At 38.9% G+C, this 18,110-nt stretch overlaps 1 protein-coding gene across 1 annotated transcript; it reads left to right on the top strand.

Moving 5' to 3' along the window:
• The first annotated feature begins 13,564 nt into the window (after positions 1-13,564).
• LOC138910762 (uncharacterized) lies at positions 13,565-18,108 on the top strand. The gene is made up of 4 exons (XM_070201957.1): positions 13,565-13,656; positions 14,093-14,189; positions 14,355-14,514; positions 18,001-18,108. The coding sequence occupies exons 1-4, from the start codon at positions 13,582-13,584 to the stop codon at positions 18,014-18,016; spliced, it is 348 nt and encodes a 115-aa protein (XP_070058058.1). The 5' UTR covers positions 13,565-13,581; the 3' UTR covers positions 18,017-18,108.
• The last annotated feature ends 2 nt before the right edge of the window (positions 18,109-18,110 follow it).

Genomic DNA, 18,110 nt, shown 5'->3' with positions numbered 1-18,110 from the left:
CGGAAACAATTCCGGATAATAATACGTCGACTTAAAATTTTATTCCAAAAAGTCAACAAAAGTCAACGCGAGGCTCGCTCCTCGGAACCCGACAAAATTTTCATGAAATCCGAACACCCATTCCGATACGAGTTCAACCATACCAATCTTATCAAATTCCAATAACAACCCGACCTCCAAATCTTAACTTTTTGTTTTCAGATCCCTAAGTTCAGACCCTCGATTTATACCTCAAAGACATATAATCTAATCGGATTATTCGATGATAATTCAATATTATGGAGTGGAAATGATCACAAGGGACTTACCTCAAATTTTCTCGTGAAAACCTTACTCAACAATCACCCAACCCGAGCTTGAAATGCCCAGAAATGGAAAAAGCTCGGAACCCCTCTGTTTTTGTATTGCCCAGGGGTTTTCGCACCCGCGGTGATTTCTTCACACCCGGGGTACAATTCTTCGCACCTGCTGTACAATTCTTCTCACCCGCGGCTTCGCATCCGCGGCAAATTTTTCGCACCCGCGGTGCCCAGCCAGCCCATGAATTTTCCGCTTCCGCGACTCATTTCTCGCATCCGCGAGCTCGAACCTGCGAGCTCGCACCTGCGGCCTTTTTTCGCGCAGATGCAATCATACCAGATGCTCAGCTGCTTCAACTCCTCCTCCAAATCCAAATTCGATCCGTTTGGCATCCAAACTCACCCGAGGCCCCCGGGACCTCAACCAAACATAACATCAAGTCCTAAAACATCATACAAACTTAGTAAAATTCTTAAATCACATCAGACAATATCAAAACGACGAATTGCACCTCAAATCAAAATTTATGAACTTTGAACTTTCAAATTCTTTATCTTGTGCCGAAACACATCAAATCAATTCGGAATGACTTCAAATTTTGCACACAAGTCATAAATGACATAACAGACCTATTCAAATTTCCAGAATTGGATTCCTACCTCGATATCAAAAAATCACCCCCTGGTCAAACTTTCCAAGAATTCAACTTTCGGCATTTCAAGCTTTATTCCACTGCAGACCTCCAAATAATTTTCCTGACACGCTTCTAAGTCCAAAATCACCATACGGAGCTATTGACATCATCAAAATTCCATTCCGGAGTCGTTTGCTCAAAAGTCAACTCTCCGGTCAACTTTTTCCATTTAAGCTTCAAATTAAGGATTGTTCTTTTAATTTAATTCTGAATCTTTAGTAAATCAAACTCGACCACACCCGCGGGTCATAAATACATATTGCGAAGCTGCTCGAGACCTTAAGTCACTAAACGGGGCGTAAATTCTTAGAATGGCACGACATCATCCTTCATGCATTAAACCTCTCATAATATACATGGCATCACCCTTCGTGTTTTAAACCTCTCATAATATACACGGCATCACCTTTCGTGCTTTAAACCTCTCATAATATACACGGCATCACCCTTCGTGCTTTACACTCTTCCTCACAATATAAATAATGCATGCACGGCATCACTCTTCGTGATTTACACTATTCCTCGCCATATAAATAACTCACGCACGGCATCACCCTTCGTGCTTTATACTCTTCCTCATAATTCACATAATCAATAACAATGGATAGAGAGAAGTTTCACAAAGAAATCAATGTTTCATCAATAATTACTTTCACAATTTAACATCTCAACCTCGAATCAATATTCACAATTTTATCAACCTTGGTGGAACCGGATACAAGTCTCCCAAAATTTCAACAACAACAATAAGCATGGATAACAAGATTTAAGACTACAAATTTGCAAGAATGGAATTTCACTCGCATGCTATGACTCGACCACAACGCATAGATGCTTGTCACCTTAACTATACATCGTATTCAACAACAAAACACATAGCAATTACTAACACAATACCTATTCCCTCAAGCCAAAGTTAGACACAACACGTACCTTGCTCCGAAGACCACTAAACTCTTAATCACAGCTTTCCTTTGAAATTCACCTCCAAACCACTCATATCTATTCAAAAATGACTCAATAACATCAAATATTGCTAAAGGAATCAATTATATTTCATAAATTAAATTTCATAAACTTTTCTCCAAAAGGTTGAAAAATCGACCCCGGGCCCGCTTGGTCAAAACCCGAGGTTCGGACCAAAATCCTTTGACCCATTCACCCCCGATCCCGAATACGTAATTAGTTTTGGAATCCGACCTCAAATTGAGGTCTAAATCCTCAAATTTCTAAATTCCTAACTTCTACCCAAAAATCCTAATTTCACCATAAAAATTCTAGATTCTAGGTTGAAATCTTGTTATAAGATTTAAAAGATTGAAAGAAAAGAGTTAGGAATCACTTACCTATGAATTGGGGAAGATTTGGTCTTTGGAAAATCGCCTATTAAGGTTTATGGTTCTGAAAATATGAAGAATGAATGAAAAATCCCGTCTAAACCCCTTTTACTCGGCTGCAGGTGTCGCAATTGCGACCTGAGCTTCGCAAATGCAAAGTTCGCAATTGCGAAGGAACAATCGCAATTGCGATGCCCTTCACAATCCCGCTCCATTCTCAAATGCGACGAAAGTGTCACATTTTCGACCACTGAACCTCGTAAATGCGAGTAAATGTTCGCATTTGCGAGCCTGCCCTTCCCAGACTCCCTTCGCAATTGCGAAGGTAACCTCGCAAATTCGAGAACAGCTGGCCTAGGCTTCTGATCGAAATTGCGATGAAAGCCTCGCAATTGTGGACCCTATTATGTTCGCATTTGCGATGCCTGATCTCGCAATTGCAAGATCAGAGGCCTGCAACAGGTTCAGTTATACCAGCAAAATTTCTAAGTTCAAAACATCTCGTGGCCTATCCGAAACTCACCCGAGCCCTCGGGGCTCCAAACCAAACATGCACACAAGTCTAAAAACATCATACGAACTTGCTCGCACGATCAAATCGCCAAAATAACACCTCGAACTACGAATTTAGCACCAAATCAAATGAAATTCTCAGAACACTTTAAAATTCATATCTTCTCAATTGGATGTCCGAATCACGTCAAATCAACTCCGTTTCTCATCAAATTTCACATACAAGTCTTAAATATCATAATGAACATGTACCGAGATCCGGAACCAAAATACGGACCCGATACTAACAATGCCAAATATCAATCAATTCTAAAAAATAAATAATTTCCAGACTTTTAATTTTCATCAAAAATTCATTACTCAAGTTAGGGACCTCCGAATTCAATTTCGGGCATACGCCCAGGTCCCATAATTCGATACAGACCTACCAGGACCGTCAACGTACGAATCCGGGCTCGTTTACCAAAAATGTTGATCAAAGTCAACTAAAATCAACTTTTAGGGCAAATTTTTTTATTTTCATTAGTTTTCAACATAACAGCTTTTCGGAAACCTTACCGGACTGCGCATGCAAATCGAGGAGGGTAAAAATGAGATTTTTAAGGATTAAGAGCGCAGATTCGAGTTTTAAAACATAAGATGACCTTTTGGGTCATCACATTCTCCACCTCTAAAACTATTATTCGTCCTCGAACGGACATAGAAAAGTACCTGGGCTGGTGAAAAGGTGGGGATATCTACTCCGCATATCGGACTCGGACTCCCAAGTAGCTTCCTCAATAGGCTGACCTCTCCACTGCACTCGAACTGAAGGGTAACTCTTTGATCTCAACTGGCAAACTTGCCGGGCTAGAATTGCGGCTCCTCCTCGTAAGTCAAATCCTTGTCCAACTGGACAGAGCTGAAATCTAACAAGTGGGACGGATCACCATGATATTTTCGGAGCATAGACACATGGAATTCTGTATGAACTGTGGATAACCCTGGAGGTAACGCAAGTCTATAAGCTACCTCCCCCATTCTCTCGAGGATCTCAAATGGCCCGATATACCTAGGGCTCAACTTGCCCTTCTTCCCAAATCTGATAACACCCTTCATGGGCGATACCCGAAGCAATATTCTTTATCCAACCATGAATGCAATATCACGAACTTTACGGTCGGCATAACTCTTTTGCCTAGACTAAGATGTGCGAAGTCGATCCTGAATAATATTGACCTTATTTAAGGCATCTTGTACCAAATCGGTACCCAATAACCGAGCCTCTCCCGGTTCGAACCAGCAAACTGGCGAACATCATCGCCTTCCATATAATGCCTCATATGGAGCCATCTGAATGCTCGACTGGTAGTTGTTATTGTAGGCAAACTCTGCTAACGGCAAGAACTGATCCCAAGAACCTGCAAAGTCAATAACACAGGCGCGGAGCATATACTCCAAGATCCGAATAGTACGCTCGGACTGCCCGTCCGTCTGAGGATTGAATGATATGCTCAACTCAACCGGCATACCCAACTCACGTTGTACTGCGTATCTCGATCTGAAATAATAGACCCGGGCACCCCGTGAAAGCAGACAATCTCACAAATGTAAATTTCAGCTAACCTTTCTGAAGAATAGGTAGCTGCCACTGGGATGAAATGTGCTGACTTGGTCAACCTGTCCATAATGACCCCAAACTGCATCAAATTTTCTCTGAGTCCGTGGGAGTCCAATAACAAAATTCATAGTGATACACTCCCATTTCCATTCAGGAATTTCTAACTTCTGAAGCAACCTACCAGGTCTTTGATGCTCGTACTTAACTTGCTGACAATTCAGACACCGAGCTACATATGCAACTATATCCTTTTTCATTCTCCTCCACCAATAATGTTGCCACAAATCTTGATACATTTTGGCGATACCTGGATGAATAGAATACCTGGAACTATGTGCCTCTTCAAGAATTAATTCACGAAGCCCATCCACATTAGGCACACAAATATGACCCTGCATTCGCAGAACACCATCTTCCCCCACAACAACCTGTTTGGCATCACAGTGCCGCACTGTGTCCTTAAGGACAAGTAAACGAGGACCATCATACTGCCTCTCTCTGATGCGCTCATATAAAGAAGACCGAGCGACTGTGCAAGCTAGAACTCGACTGGGTTCTGAAACATCTAACCTTACGAATTGGTTAGCCAAAGTCTGAACCTATGTAGCTAATGGCCTCTCACCAACCGGAATATACGCAAGACTGCCCATACTCACAGCCTTTTTACTCAAAGCATCGGCCACCACATTGGCCTTTCCGGGGTTATACAAAATGGTGATATCATAGTCTTTCAACAACTCCAACAAACTTCTCTACCTCAAATTATGATCTTTTTGTTTGAACAGGTACTGAAGGAAACGATGATCAGTAAATACCTCACACGAGACACCGTAGAGGTAATGCCTCCAAATCTTCAGCGCATGAACAATGGCTGCCAGTTCTAAGTCATGAACAGGATAATTCTTCTCGTGAACGTTCAATTGCCGCGACGCATATGCAATTACCTTGCCATCTTGCATTAATACTGCAACCCAATATGAGAGGCGTCACAATATACCGTATATGATCCTGAACCTGTGGGTAATACCAATACTAGCGTTGTAGTCAAAGCGGTCTTGAGCTTTCGAAAGCTCAACTCACACTCGTCTGACCATCTAAATGGGGTACCCTTCTGGGTGAATCTGGTCTTAATAGTTGTTTATAATCAATTACAGAATCGTCAATTAACTTCATGTTAACAAAAATCTTGTTCCAAACCTTCACAATACTAATAACGAGATGTGAGGCATGAAGACCTCATAATTATTTACCTGAATTAACGAGTCACATTTAACGCCACCTGGGCGGGCACCTACCTCATAGGTTACAACTTAATATTACAACACGAATTTGGCAAGTATGCACAAAGAATTTCATACAAAAAATTTTCAAATAAGCCTAGCAGGCATGACTCCCTATTAGTACTATAGTACAAATTTAATTATCACAAGGGAGAATTTAAACATAAGAATTTTTATCAAAAGGATCTCGTCCTTATATAACTTCCACTACAGCTCATACCCCGGTTTAAACATATCAATTTATTTTAAAATACGAGGACCTCAGCCTCAGTTCTAAATCACAAGTAATATGCACATCTTGCCAATCGAAACTTTCCATTTTCTCCTTTTAAATAACTTTCATTAAATAAAATCACAACACATAATGAACCCCACACCGGTAGGGATTATAATTCACAATTTGTAATCAATTATCTGGAAATACATCAAAACATACCGAAATAAGTACCAGAAAGACACATTTAGCCTTACAGATCTTATTAGAGTCCATCATGGAATGATAGGTGTAGTTATCTCCATAAAACCTCCCAACAGAAGTAAACACATAAGTAGATTACAGAATTACGAAGCTCATTCATAAGTGGAGCACAATAGAAGGACTCGTCTTGATACTTAGAACCGAATCAAGTTAAGGAAATTATTCCTTTATTTTAAATCGAGGTCGTACCTATAACGACACCATCTGATGTAACGACCTCCACCATACCATAAAACAAATATAACAACGACTGGGTCTCCACCTCTAGGACGCCTTCTACCCACCTGTCCTCCACCCTTAACTGATCGTGTGGGTGGTGTAGTAACTGCAATGGGGCACGTAGCCTGAGTGCTTTGATGAAATATGCCTCTCCCAAGTTTGGGACAATTTTCTCATGATGTACCTAGTATCACCGTATTCATAACAACTCCTTTGTGTGTTTGGCTGCTCATATTGAGTGTGTGCCAGATAACTAGAATAACCATTGTAGGAAACTCATGTCAGTGATGCACTAAAAGAACTTACTGGACCACCTCGATTAATCAGATGTGCGAACTGGGCTGGCCGACTACCCGAGCCCCTGCGATAATGATTTATACTTGCAGAGTAGAATCCACTGAATCCCCCAGAACCTCGCGACATCTTGGTCTCCTTAGTTTCCTTTTTTTCCTCACCCCGAACACATTCTAATATCTTTGCAATTTTTACCACTATTGGAAATGAAGTATCAATCTATAGCTCCCGAGTCATACAAAATTTTATGATCATAATTAAGTCCTTTTAATGAGTCTGTGGACTCGCTCTCTGGTTGTAGGAAGCAAAGTAGGAATATGACGGGCTAACTTATTGAACCTGATAGAATATTATGACACTGTCATGGTGACCTGACACAATCATTCAAACCATATGCGCCATGCATTACAGAGAGTCCGGGAAACAAACTCTTTCAAAAGTATTTCTGAGAACCAATCCAAGTGGGCGGTGTTGTATTGGCTGGTCTGCCCTTTTCATAGGCTTGCCATAGACACTTGTGGAGAATTATCTCTTCCAAGGCCAATTTCTTCTTTTGTTATGCTGACTCAACACTGTTGAGCTGACCCATTTCTTAACATACTCTTCGATTCTTCTTTTGGGTAAACTTAACCCCTATTTATATACGATGATCACAAAAGTAGATATCCATACAGACAATTCCTAGTCCAGAATCTCGTCAACCACTGTACTTCCTCCGAAGCACCCCAAAATCCGCAAGCGTGACGTCCACGCTGAGTAGACCTTCTATAAATTTAATGTTGTTTCTCTAACTCCTTTGGTACTGAAGTATAAGATTATTACGGAGGCGGACATACCTCAAGTCCCAACCTTATCCTCTACAAAATCTCAGGCCTTAAACACATGTAAATTTTGGGAGAACCTTTCAGTACCACATATATACATTTCAGGCCAAAACTGATATAACACATGACTCGCAATCCATTCATTGATATTGGACTCCCCCACTTGGCGCGACGTCATAGTTCACCACATCCGATGGTCCACAATATTAACCTTCACAACTCGTATAAATCAACCAGATGCCAAGGTCTGTTGCACCCCTCACATGATTCACTGGTCGATCTCTCAATACGCCCGCATCTTCAGTTGGAACCACAGTTGAGCATCTATGGCTCTCTCGTAGTCCACCTGCGGCATCATGAACCGTCGACGCACAACCGAAACCGAGTGTGTAATGTCATACACGAGTGGATACAAAGGAATTATGAGATATATGTTTCAAGATAAATCAATGCTGCACGATAAGGAATGAAAGAAGTAGAATTATTCCTAAACTCTGTAGCCTCTGGAAGATAAGTACAGACGTCTCCGTACCGATCCTTCATACTCTACTAAGCTTACTCGTGAATCGTGCGACATAGAAAACCTAGTGCTCTGATACCAACTGTCACGACCCTAAATTTCCCACCGACGGGACCGTGATGGCGCCTGACATTTCACTTGCTAGGCAAGCCAACGTTAGAAAATAGTTAAACTAATTCCTTATTTCCATTCAGTAAATAACAATGATTAACTAAGATAAAATATAAGAGGTGCGGAATTTTATAAAACTATATTAATTACTACCACCCGGATCTGGAGTCACTATTCACGAGCATTCTAGAATTTACTACAAGTAATAGTCTGAAAGAAATACAACTATCTGAATGAAAGAAAACAACAGTGACATAAAAGGTAGATTGGGACTTCAAGGTCTGTGAACGCCGACAGATCTACCTTGAGCCTCCGGACAGCGGACCAATAGCAAATTCTCGATCAACCTGAGCTGATATCAAAGTCTGCACAGAAAGAGCAGAGTGCATCATCAGTACAACCGACCCCATGTACTGGTAAGTGTCGAGCCTAACCTCGGCGAAGTAGTGACGAGGCTAGGACAAGACACCCACATATAACCTGAACAGTATAATCATACTAGTGGCAACAACAGTAAATAAAGAAATAACGCAGAAATAATGGAAAGGGAACATACAACGGGGGAAATATAACATAAAGAGTGAGAATAAAGAAAAGACAGGATTAAACCGAAAATCCTTAAACGAATTGAGCAATTAAAACAGCAAGGAAAACTGCACGTCATCACCCTTCGTGCTTTTACTCTCAACCTCACCAAATAAATAAATAGAAAGGCACGACATCACCCTTCGTGCATTAAACCTCTCATAATATACACGGCATCAACCTTCGTGTTTTAAACCTCTCATAATATACACGGAATCACCCTTCGTGCTTTAAACCTCTCCTAATATACACAGCATCACCCTTCGTGCTTTACACTCTTCCTCACAATATAAATAATACATGCACGGCATCACCCTTCGTACTTTACACTCTTCCTCACCATATAAATAACTCACGCACGGCATCACCCTTCGTGCTTTATACTCTTCCTCACAATTCACAGAATCAATAACAACGGATAGAGAGAAGTTTCACAAAGAAATCAATATTTCATCAATAATTACTTTCACAATTTAACATCTCAACCTCGAATCAATATTCACAATTTTATCAACCTTAGTGGAAACGAATACAAGTCTCCCAATATTTCAACAACATCAATAAGCATGGATAACAAGATTTAAGACTACAAATTTGCAAGAATGGAATTTCACTCGCATGCTATGACTCGACCACAACGCATAGATGCTCGTCACCTCAACTATACATCGTATTCAACAATAAAACACGTAGCAATTACTCACACAATACCTATTCCCTCAAGACAAAGTTAGACACAACACTTACCTTGCTCCGAAGGCCGCTAAATTCTCAATCATAACTTTTCCTTTGGAATTCACCTCTAAAATACTCGTATCTATTCAAAAATGACTCAATAACATCAAATATTGCTAAAGGAATCAATTATATTTCATAAATTAAATTTCCCAAATTTTTCTCCAAAAGGTTGAAAAATCGACCTCGGGCCTGCTTGGTCAAAACCCGAGGTTCGGACCAAAATTCTTTTACCCATTCACCCCCGAGCCCGAATATGTAATTAGTTTTGGAATCCGACCTCAAATTGAGGTCTAAATCCTCAAATTTCTAAATTCCTAACATCTACCCAAAAATCCTAATTTCACCATAACAATTCTAGATTCTAGGTTTAAATCTTGTTATAAGATGTAAAAGATTGAAAGAAAAGAGTTAGGAATCACTCACCTATGATTTGGGGAAGATTTGGTCTTTGGCAAATCACCTCTTAAGGTTTAGGGTTTTGAAAATATGAAGAATGAATGAAAAATCCCGTCTAAGCCCCTTTTACTCCGCTGCAGGTGTCACAATTGCGACCTGAGCTTCGCAAATGCGAAGGAACAATCGCAATTGCGATGCCCTTCACAATCCCGCTGCCTTCTCAAATGCAAGGAAAGTGTCGCATTTACAACCACTGAACCTCGCAAATGCGAGTAAATATTCGCATTTGCGAACCTGCCCTTCCCAGACTCCCTTCGCAATTGCGAAGGTAACCTCGCAAATGCAAGAACTGCTGGCGCAGGCTTCTGATCACAATTGCGATGAAAGCCTCGCAATTGCGGACCCTGTTATGTTCGCATTTGCGATGCCTGATCTCGCAATTGCGATATCAGAGGCCTGCAACAGGTTCAGTTATACCAGCAAAATTTCTAAGTTCAAAACATCCCGTGGCTTATCAGAAACTAACCCGAGCCCTCAGAGCTCCAAACCAAACATGCACACAAGTCAAAAAAATCATACGAACTTGCTCGCATGATCAAATCGCCAAAATAACACCCAGAACTATGAATTTAGCACCAAATCAAATGAAATTCTCAAGAACACTTTAAAATTCATATCTTTTCAATTGGACGTCCGAATTACGTCAAACCAACTCCGTTTCTCACCAAATTTTACAGACAAGTCTTAAATATCATAATGAACCTGTACTAGGCTCCGGAACCAGAATACGAACCCGATACTAACAATGCCAAATATCAATCAATTCTTAAAAACAAATAATTTCCAGACTTTTAATTTTCATCAGAAATTCATAACTCAAGCTAGGGACCTCCGAATTCAATTCCGGGCATACGCCCAGGTCCCATAATTCGATACGGACCTACCGGGACTATCAACGCATGGATCCGGGCCCATTTACCAAAAGAGTTGACCGAAGTCAACTAAAATCAACTTTTAAGGCAAAAAATCTTATTTTCATTAGTTTTCAACATAAAAGCTTTCCGAAAACCTGTCCGGACTGCGTACGCAAATCAAGGAAGGTCATCACAACAAAATACTTCATCCACTTTCTCTCTCTAGAACACTCTCACTTCTCTCTAAAAAACCTCAGATAATTGCCCCAAAATAAATCTCAAAGCATATTTATCAAAATGGGGTCGAATTATGAAAATAGGAAACTTAACCCTCTGAACTCAGTTATGCCGTCGCACAATGGACCACACAATTGGTGTGCGGGTCGCAAAATGATCGCATAAATCGATGCCCAGAACTGGGCTGTTCTGGACCATTTTGCGGTCGCAAAACCATTTTGAGATCGCATAATGGTCGCAGAATCGTATTCTGGCAGCTTTTGGTAATTTGGTCATAACTTCTTGTAGGAATGTCCAAATGAGGAACGGTTTAAAGCGTTGGAAACTAGACACATAGACCTTTCTTTTGATAGGTAACAAACCATATAAATCGCCATATCAAGAGAGGTATGCTCGTTTGAATTTTGGTTTTATGCAAACTCACCTGAAACTTTAGTCTATTATGAAATTTCCAACTTCAACATTCGATGCCGAAACCTATCGAATCAAGTCCGATTGACCACAAATTTTGCACACAAGTCATAAGTGACATAACGGACCTATTCCAATTTTCAGAATCGGATTCCGACCTCATTATCAAAAATTCAACCTTCGATCGAACTTTCCGAATAACGTCTATTTTCCAACTTTCGCCAAAATGCGTCGAATTGTCCTACGGACTTCCAAATCCAAATCCGAACATGCGCCTAAGTGCAAAATCATCATACGAAACTATTGACATCATCAAAATTCTATTCTGAGGCCGTTTGCTCAAAAGTCAACTCTTTGGTCAACTCTTTCCATTTAAGCTTCAAAATGAGAATTTTTCTTTCAATTATGAAACTCGACCACACCCGCGGGTCATAATACATATTATGAAGTTGCCCGAGACCTTAAGTCGTTGAACGGGGCGTTAATTCTTAAAATGACAAGTCGGGTCGTTACAAGAATAGTTTGACAACATACCATTTGAAATAATTCTTGAGTAGCTGATATAAATTGAGTCATGTATTCCTAAGACTGTCCCAATTTGCACTATGTTCTCTATGTTTCTTCTTCTAATAGGTGCTTTTCCAACTATAGTTTACTAATTTCAAAGTGAAACTACTAGATGAAGAGTACAAAGTGAACTTTCATATGCATGCATATAACTCTATCTTTCATAAGAGTACAAACTACTAGATGAAGAGTTAGACTTGCCATTACTGCTTCCATGCTGTTGGTGGACTCTCTCATTTTCCCAGATATTTCCATGTCTCTTAACTTTTCAATAATTACAGACTAAACAATAACTAGCTCGTGCTATTACCGGGATTGACCTCACTAAGTGAACCTCCTCAACTTGATTGACTCGCAAATTCTATGATAAACTTATTCGCACCGAGTATTTACACCAAATTGTACCAATTTACCATGGGTAAGTGATTCTATTTGGTGAAAACATATATTTTTTAACCATAATTAAGTAAGAGAAATTTATTTACAATTTGGTGAAAACATATATTTCTTAAACATATATTTATTGATGTGTCATCAGTTGTAAGTAAATGGTTGTCCAAATTCAATTCATGGACCCAACACGTGATGGTACAAGCCAAGATGTGATGACACTAAAACAAACGTGCTATGATTTCTTAACCATAACTGAGTGAGAAAATTTTATTTACAAATACCTGTGATATATTTATTGATATAGTATAAACACCCGATAAAATTAAATATTATCCAAATTCAATTCATGGACCCAATACGTGATGGTACAAGCCAAGATGTGATGACACTAAAAAACGTGATATGATTTTTCTCGATGAGTCATTGCAAAATCATGATTTTCTAAATATATGATAAAAATCTCCCCCCTCCCCCCTCTTTGTCTGTGTGGGGGTGGGGGAGGGATGGGGGTTATATTTATGCGAAGCTTTATTAACCGCGATCGTGAAGAAGGAGGGCTGGCGATCGCGAAGAAGGAGGCCGCGATCGCATGGCTTATTTTGTCCTAAAATTTTCATCTAAAAATCTTAACTTTTAGACAATTGGAGATATTTGTGTCTCGAAAAATTAAACTGAAAAACTGAAATTCAGGATATACTTGCTAATTCCTAAATAGCAGCCTTTTAAAGTGGCTATCTAGTGTCATTTCTACTAGTTTTAATAGGTTTGATCAAGTCATAATACTTATAATTAAGGTACACAAATAGGAAAATAGGCTAGTTACCCTTAACGATTCTAGTCCTTGATCTATATATGTCTTTCCTGGAGAATGAGTGATTTTATTACTTATTTTTCTTGTTTGAAAAATATTTTCCCTTCTCTTGATAGGGAGAACATTTTTCTCCAATTGGAGAAAAATGAGTTCACGAGAAAAATATTTTCCAAAATATCTAAGTCAATAAAATATGGAAACATTAAAAAATATTTCATACCAAACACACCCATAGTGTACAATATTTTCTCAGTTGGCTCGCGAGGACAATGATGGAAATTCAAAGGATAAATTTGGTTTCACCCATCTATAAATACTTAATTTAACACAAAAATATCCAATTAGCAAGAGAAGGAGAGATGGAAGTTGCTAAAATACTTCACATGAATGGAGGAATTGGAGACACAAGCTATGCAAAAAACTCTAAGCTCCAGGTATCATCAAACACCTTTTTATTCCTAATGGAGTTATAAACTCGCAACAATTATAAATAACAAGTTCTTATGAATTTTACTTATATATACTGATAGTGTAAAAGGTACAGTGTAAAACGTATAGTTATCATTTAAGTGATCTGATAGTATTTCTTATCTTATCGGTACATAAAGCTTAGACTTATTTCCTTTTACTTAACTAGCGTTTGGACATAAATTTTGTTGAAACTTGAAAAAAAAGTTTTTGAAATTGTGTTGAAAAAGGTCAAATAATGAAAAGTTGACACTGTATAGCCACTCTCAAAATATATAATACCCCAAAAATGTATATTTTTTGTATATATAAACATTCTGTATGTTTCGTAGAAAATACACATCTAAATTCTTTTATACAGTTTGTGCATATAAAAGTAAACTCATTTCCTTATATTTACAGCAAAAGGTGATTCTCATGACAAAGCCAATATTAGAGGAAGCCATATCTGCACTCTACCGCAGCCTTTCCCCAGAAACCATTTGTATTGCAGAGTTAGGTTGTTCCTCTGGACCTAATACTCTTTTGGTGGTCACACAACTTATTAGCGCTATTCGCGAAGAATGCAAAAGCAACGGCCAACAACAACAATCGCCGGAATTTCAAATTTTCTTGAATAATCTTCCTGGTAATGATTTTAATACCATTTTCTGATCGTTGCCAGAATTCCATGAAGATTTGAGGAGACAGAATATGGGAGATGATGGATATTTGATCCTAATTGCTTTGTTGCGGGAATTGCTGGTTCACTCTATAATAGACTTTTCCCTTCCAAGAGTCTGCACTTTGTTCACTCCTCTTACAGTGTCCACTGGCTTTCCCAAGTATGTTTTTGTATTGTTAAGTACTCATGAATTCATCTCATCTACGTAGAAGTTTAAAATATTATAAAGAGTATATATTTACTTATTTAATTATATTTTTAACACACTCCTGACGTGCGAGCTTAATTCAAGCAAAGAGTTAGTGAGGGCCGGAACGGAATATCGTATGTAGTGTTGAATCCAATATGAAGCTCTTTCGAACAAGCCAGCCTTTTGATGATCCTAGCATGTAGTTTTTCATATAATGGGTAACAGTGTTACTCAAACACTGGACCTCAACCTGCTTTTGTCACGACCCAAAAATCACACCTGTCGTGATGGCGCCTATCCCGATACTAGGTAAGACGACAACATCAAAAACCCTCAATTTATTTTATGTTTGAAAATATAATATTTGAACACAATCCACAAGTCTCGCAAATACCGATACAAACACTCCCAAAACCTGGTGTCACTGAGTACATGAGCATCTATACATTACAAGTCTGGGAAACACAGTCTATAATAATCTAAGACCAAATACAGTAAACAAAAAGATAGGGAAGGAGAGACAAGGTCTGCAAAATATGTCAGCTACCTCTGAATCTCCGGAAAATCGACTGTGTGAAAGAATCAACACCCACTGTATCTGGGATCACCTGGATCTGCACATGAAATGCAGGGTGTAGTTTGAGTACAACCAACTCAGTAAATAACAATAATAAATAAAGAACTAAAAGTAGTGACGAGCTTCTCAACTAAGTCCAAATACAGTACTTTCCAATATAAAAGAGTAGGCATGCTCTAAAGTTCAACATTTAAGATTTCACTAAATATTTATATCAAGTTTGACCGAAATAGAAAATAATATTTTTTTTCCGAAATTTCCAAAATAGTGATATATGACAGTTGAAATGCAGCAAATAATGAAATCAGTGCATCCTCTAAGAGTAACAGTCACTCAGTCCTCCCATTCACTCCAACCTCACAGTCACTCTTTCCTCACAGTCACTCATCACTGGACACTCGGCACTCGCACTCAGTAGGTATCTGCGCTCAATGGGGGTGTGTACAGACTCCGGAGGGACTCCTTCAGCCCAAGCACTATAACAATGAAACAGGCTGTGGCGTGCAACCTGATCCCATATATATCCTCATAATTAGGCCCTCAGCCTCACTCAGTCATCAACCTCTCCAGTCTCTCTGGCTCAAGATGTCATGAAAATCAGCCCAAAATGATAATATGATGCATCAATAAATAGCAACAGAGAGTGAGATATGATATAAAATGAATGAACATGACTGAGTGTGAAATTTCAATTTGAACATATAATTCAACCACAGAAATGACCCCAGTGGGTACCAACAATAACAACATATGCATAAGCATGATTTTTAATATGAGTCTCAGCTCAATTTTCTCTAACACGTAGAGAATGTATAGATATTAATAGATTATTCAACTAGACAGTTCCATGGAATTTGACCAAGTCACCATTCCTACAGTGCACGCCTACACGCCCGTCACCTAGCATGTGCGTCACCTCAAAACAAATCACATAACACATAATCCGGGATTTCATACCTTCAGGACCAAATTTAGAACTGTTACTTACCTCAACCCGTGTAATTCTTTATTCCGCTATGCCCTTGCCACGGGAATTGGTCTCTGAAAGCCTCGTATCTAGCCACAATTAATTCGATTCAGTCAATACCAATTATTGTAATTAATTCCATAAGAAAATACTAATTTTCCAATAAAATTCGAAATTAACTCAAAAAATCGCCCGTGGGGCCCACATCTTGGAACTCGACAAAAGTTACAAAATATGAATGCCCATCCAACCACGAGTCTAACCATACAAATTTCACCAAATTCCGACATCAACTCGACCCTCAAATCTTCAATTAAAGTCTTTGAAGATTTATACCATTTTCAACCCAATCTTTACCCATTTGAACTCGACACTCTTTCAATAAACCTTATTGATACGTATAAATAATACTCTTACACTCAAGAATCATACTCTTAATCGCCCATCTTTACCCAAACTCGAAATTGAAGATTAGGGGTTAGAACCTTATATTTTAGGTGAATATCTTGTGATATTTCCTTGTTGGATTTCAAAGCTTGAACAAGATCTTGATGAACAAAGTACATGAGCTTATTCCTCTCTTTAGAATACTCTCCCTTCTCTCTAAAAATATCAGATTTTTGCTCCAAAATAAGCTTCAAGATCTATGAATCGAAGTTGGATCGGGTTATAAAACCCCAAAAAATGAAGCTCCGGATAGGATATGTGGTCGCATATGCGACCACAGATTGGATATGCGGTCCGCATATCGGCCGCAAAATTGGCCTCCAGAACTGGGAAACACCTGCTTGGGTTTGCGATCACTATGCGGCTCGCAGACCTGTTCTGCGGTCACATAATGAACCACAGAACAGTTCTACGGCCGGATAGTCGACTGCAGAATGGAATCCAAAACGACCCCTTAACTGCCTTACTCTGAGGCCATTTTGCGGTCCTCAGAAACGCATTTTTTCTGCCACAAATTTTGTTTACTCCCCAGTGCATTGTTCAACCCAAAAAGTCCGACCCGCAAAAAATTTGTATAACCTTTATACTAATTGATCTACCTCGGCACCATAAAACCTTAATTGTCTTAGAAAATATTCTCCGGGGTCATTACATATAAGTCAATATCCGGTCAATCTTTCAACTTAAATTCTAAACCTTGGAACTAAGTGTTCCAAAACCTCACTGGACCCGAACCAATTATCCCCGGCAAGTCACATAACAAATGTAAGGCATAAATTGAGCAGTAAATGGGGGAATGGGGTTGTAATGCTTAAAACGACCGGTCGGGTCGTTACAGGTTTAATGTCGTGTTGGAGTATGTGAGCAATTTGCATATGGATTCTAGGAGATGATGCAATTTTTTCTTATTTTGCGGTACAAAATAATTTTGTGAGCAAACTTGAAGAAAAAAGAACTTGAAAAGTTATATAAAATCATAATCCTATAGTATTTGTTTCTCTTTTTAATTTTGTTTTTTTGAAATCAATAATATAGGTGTCAAATGCGGATTTAGGATATATAGGATAGGTTGTGCACAAGTTTAACTTAACCCAATGCTTTCGGGGGTGGATCTACAAGTGTATCTAAGCTCAGACCCTATATTTTATTAAGAGATCTATTTAGTAAGTTATCATGTCTTAGATTTCAAAATTGATAAATTAAAATAATAAAGGGTAGCCCGTGCATAAAGCATTCTGCATTTATGCAAGGTTCGGAAAAGACCCGCATTCTTAAGGGTGTGAGGTAGACAACCTACTCTAATGCAAGTATTAGTGGCTGCTTCCACAACTCGAACCCCTGACCTATAGGTCACACGAAGATAACTTTAACATTATTCAAAGGCAATTAAAATATAGAGCATATATATAATATGATCATACTTATTTTGAATAAGTAACTCTAACTTTTATTTCTCCTCTAATAGGTACCTGTTGGGATAGAGAATAATAAAGGAAATATTCACGTGGAAAGTACAAGCCCACTAGATGTGATTGAAGCATGTTACGAGCAATATGAAAGAGATTTTGTAAATAT

Source organism: Nicotiana tomentosiformis, chromosome 5 (genome assembly GCF_000390325.3).
Source record: "Nicotiana tomentosiformis chromosome 5, ASM39032v3, whole genome shotgun sequence".
In the NCBI taxonomy this organism is placed as follows: Eukaryota; Viridiplantae; Streptophyta; class Magnoliopsida; order Solanales; family Solanaceae; genus Nicotiana; species Nicotiana tomentosiformis.
This window is presented reverse-complemented; position numbering and strand designations above follow the sequence as displayed.

Coding starts and splice junctions, on each gene's coding strand:
- LOC138910762 (XM_070201957.1), top strand. CDS start 13,582: ATGGAAGTTGCTAAAATACTTCACATGAATGGAGGAATTGGAGACACA. Junction 13,657..14,092: donor CAAAAAACTCTAAGCTCCAG/GTATCATCAAAC, acceptor TTATATTTACAG/CAAAAGGTGATTCTCATGAC. Junction 14,190..14,354: donor CATTTGTATTGCAGAGTTAG/GTTGTTCCTCTG, acceptor GATCGTTGCCAG/AATTCCATGAAGATTTGAGG.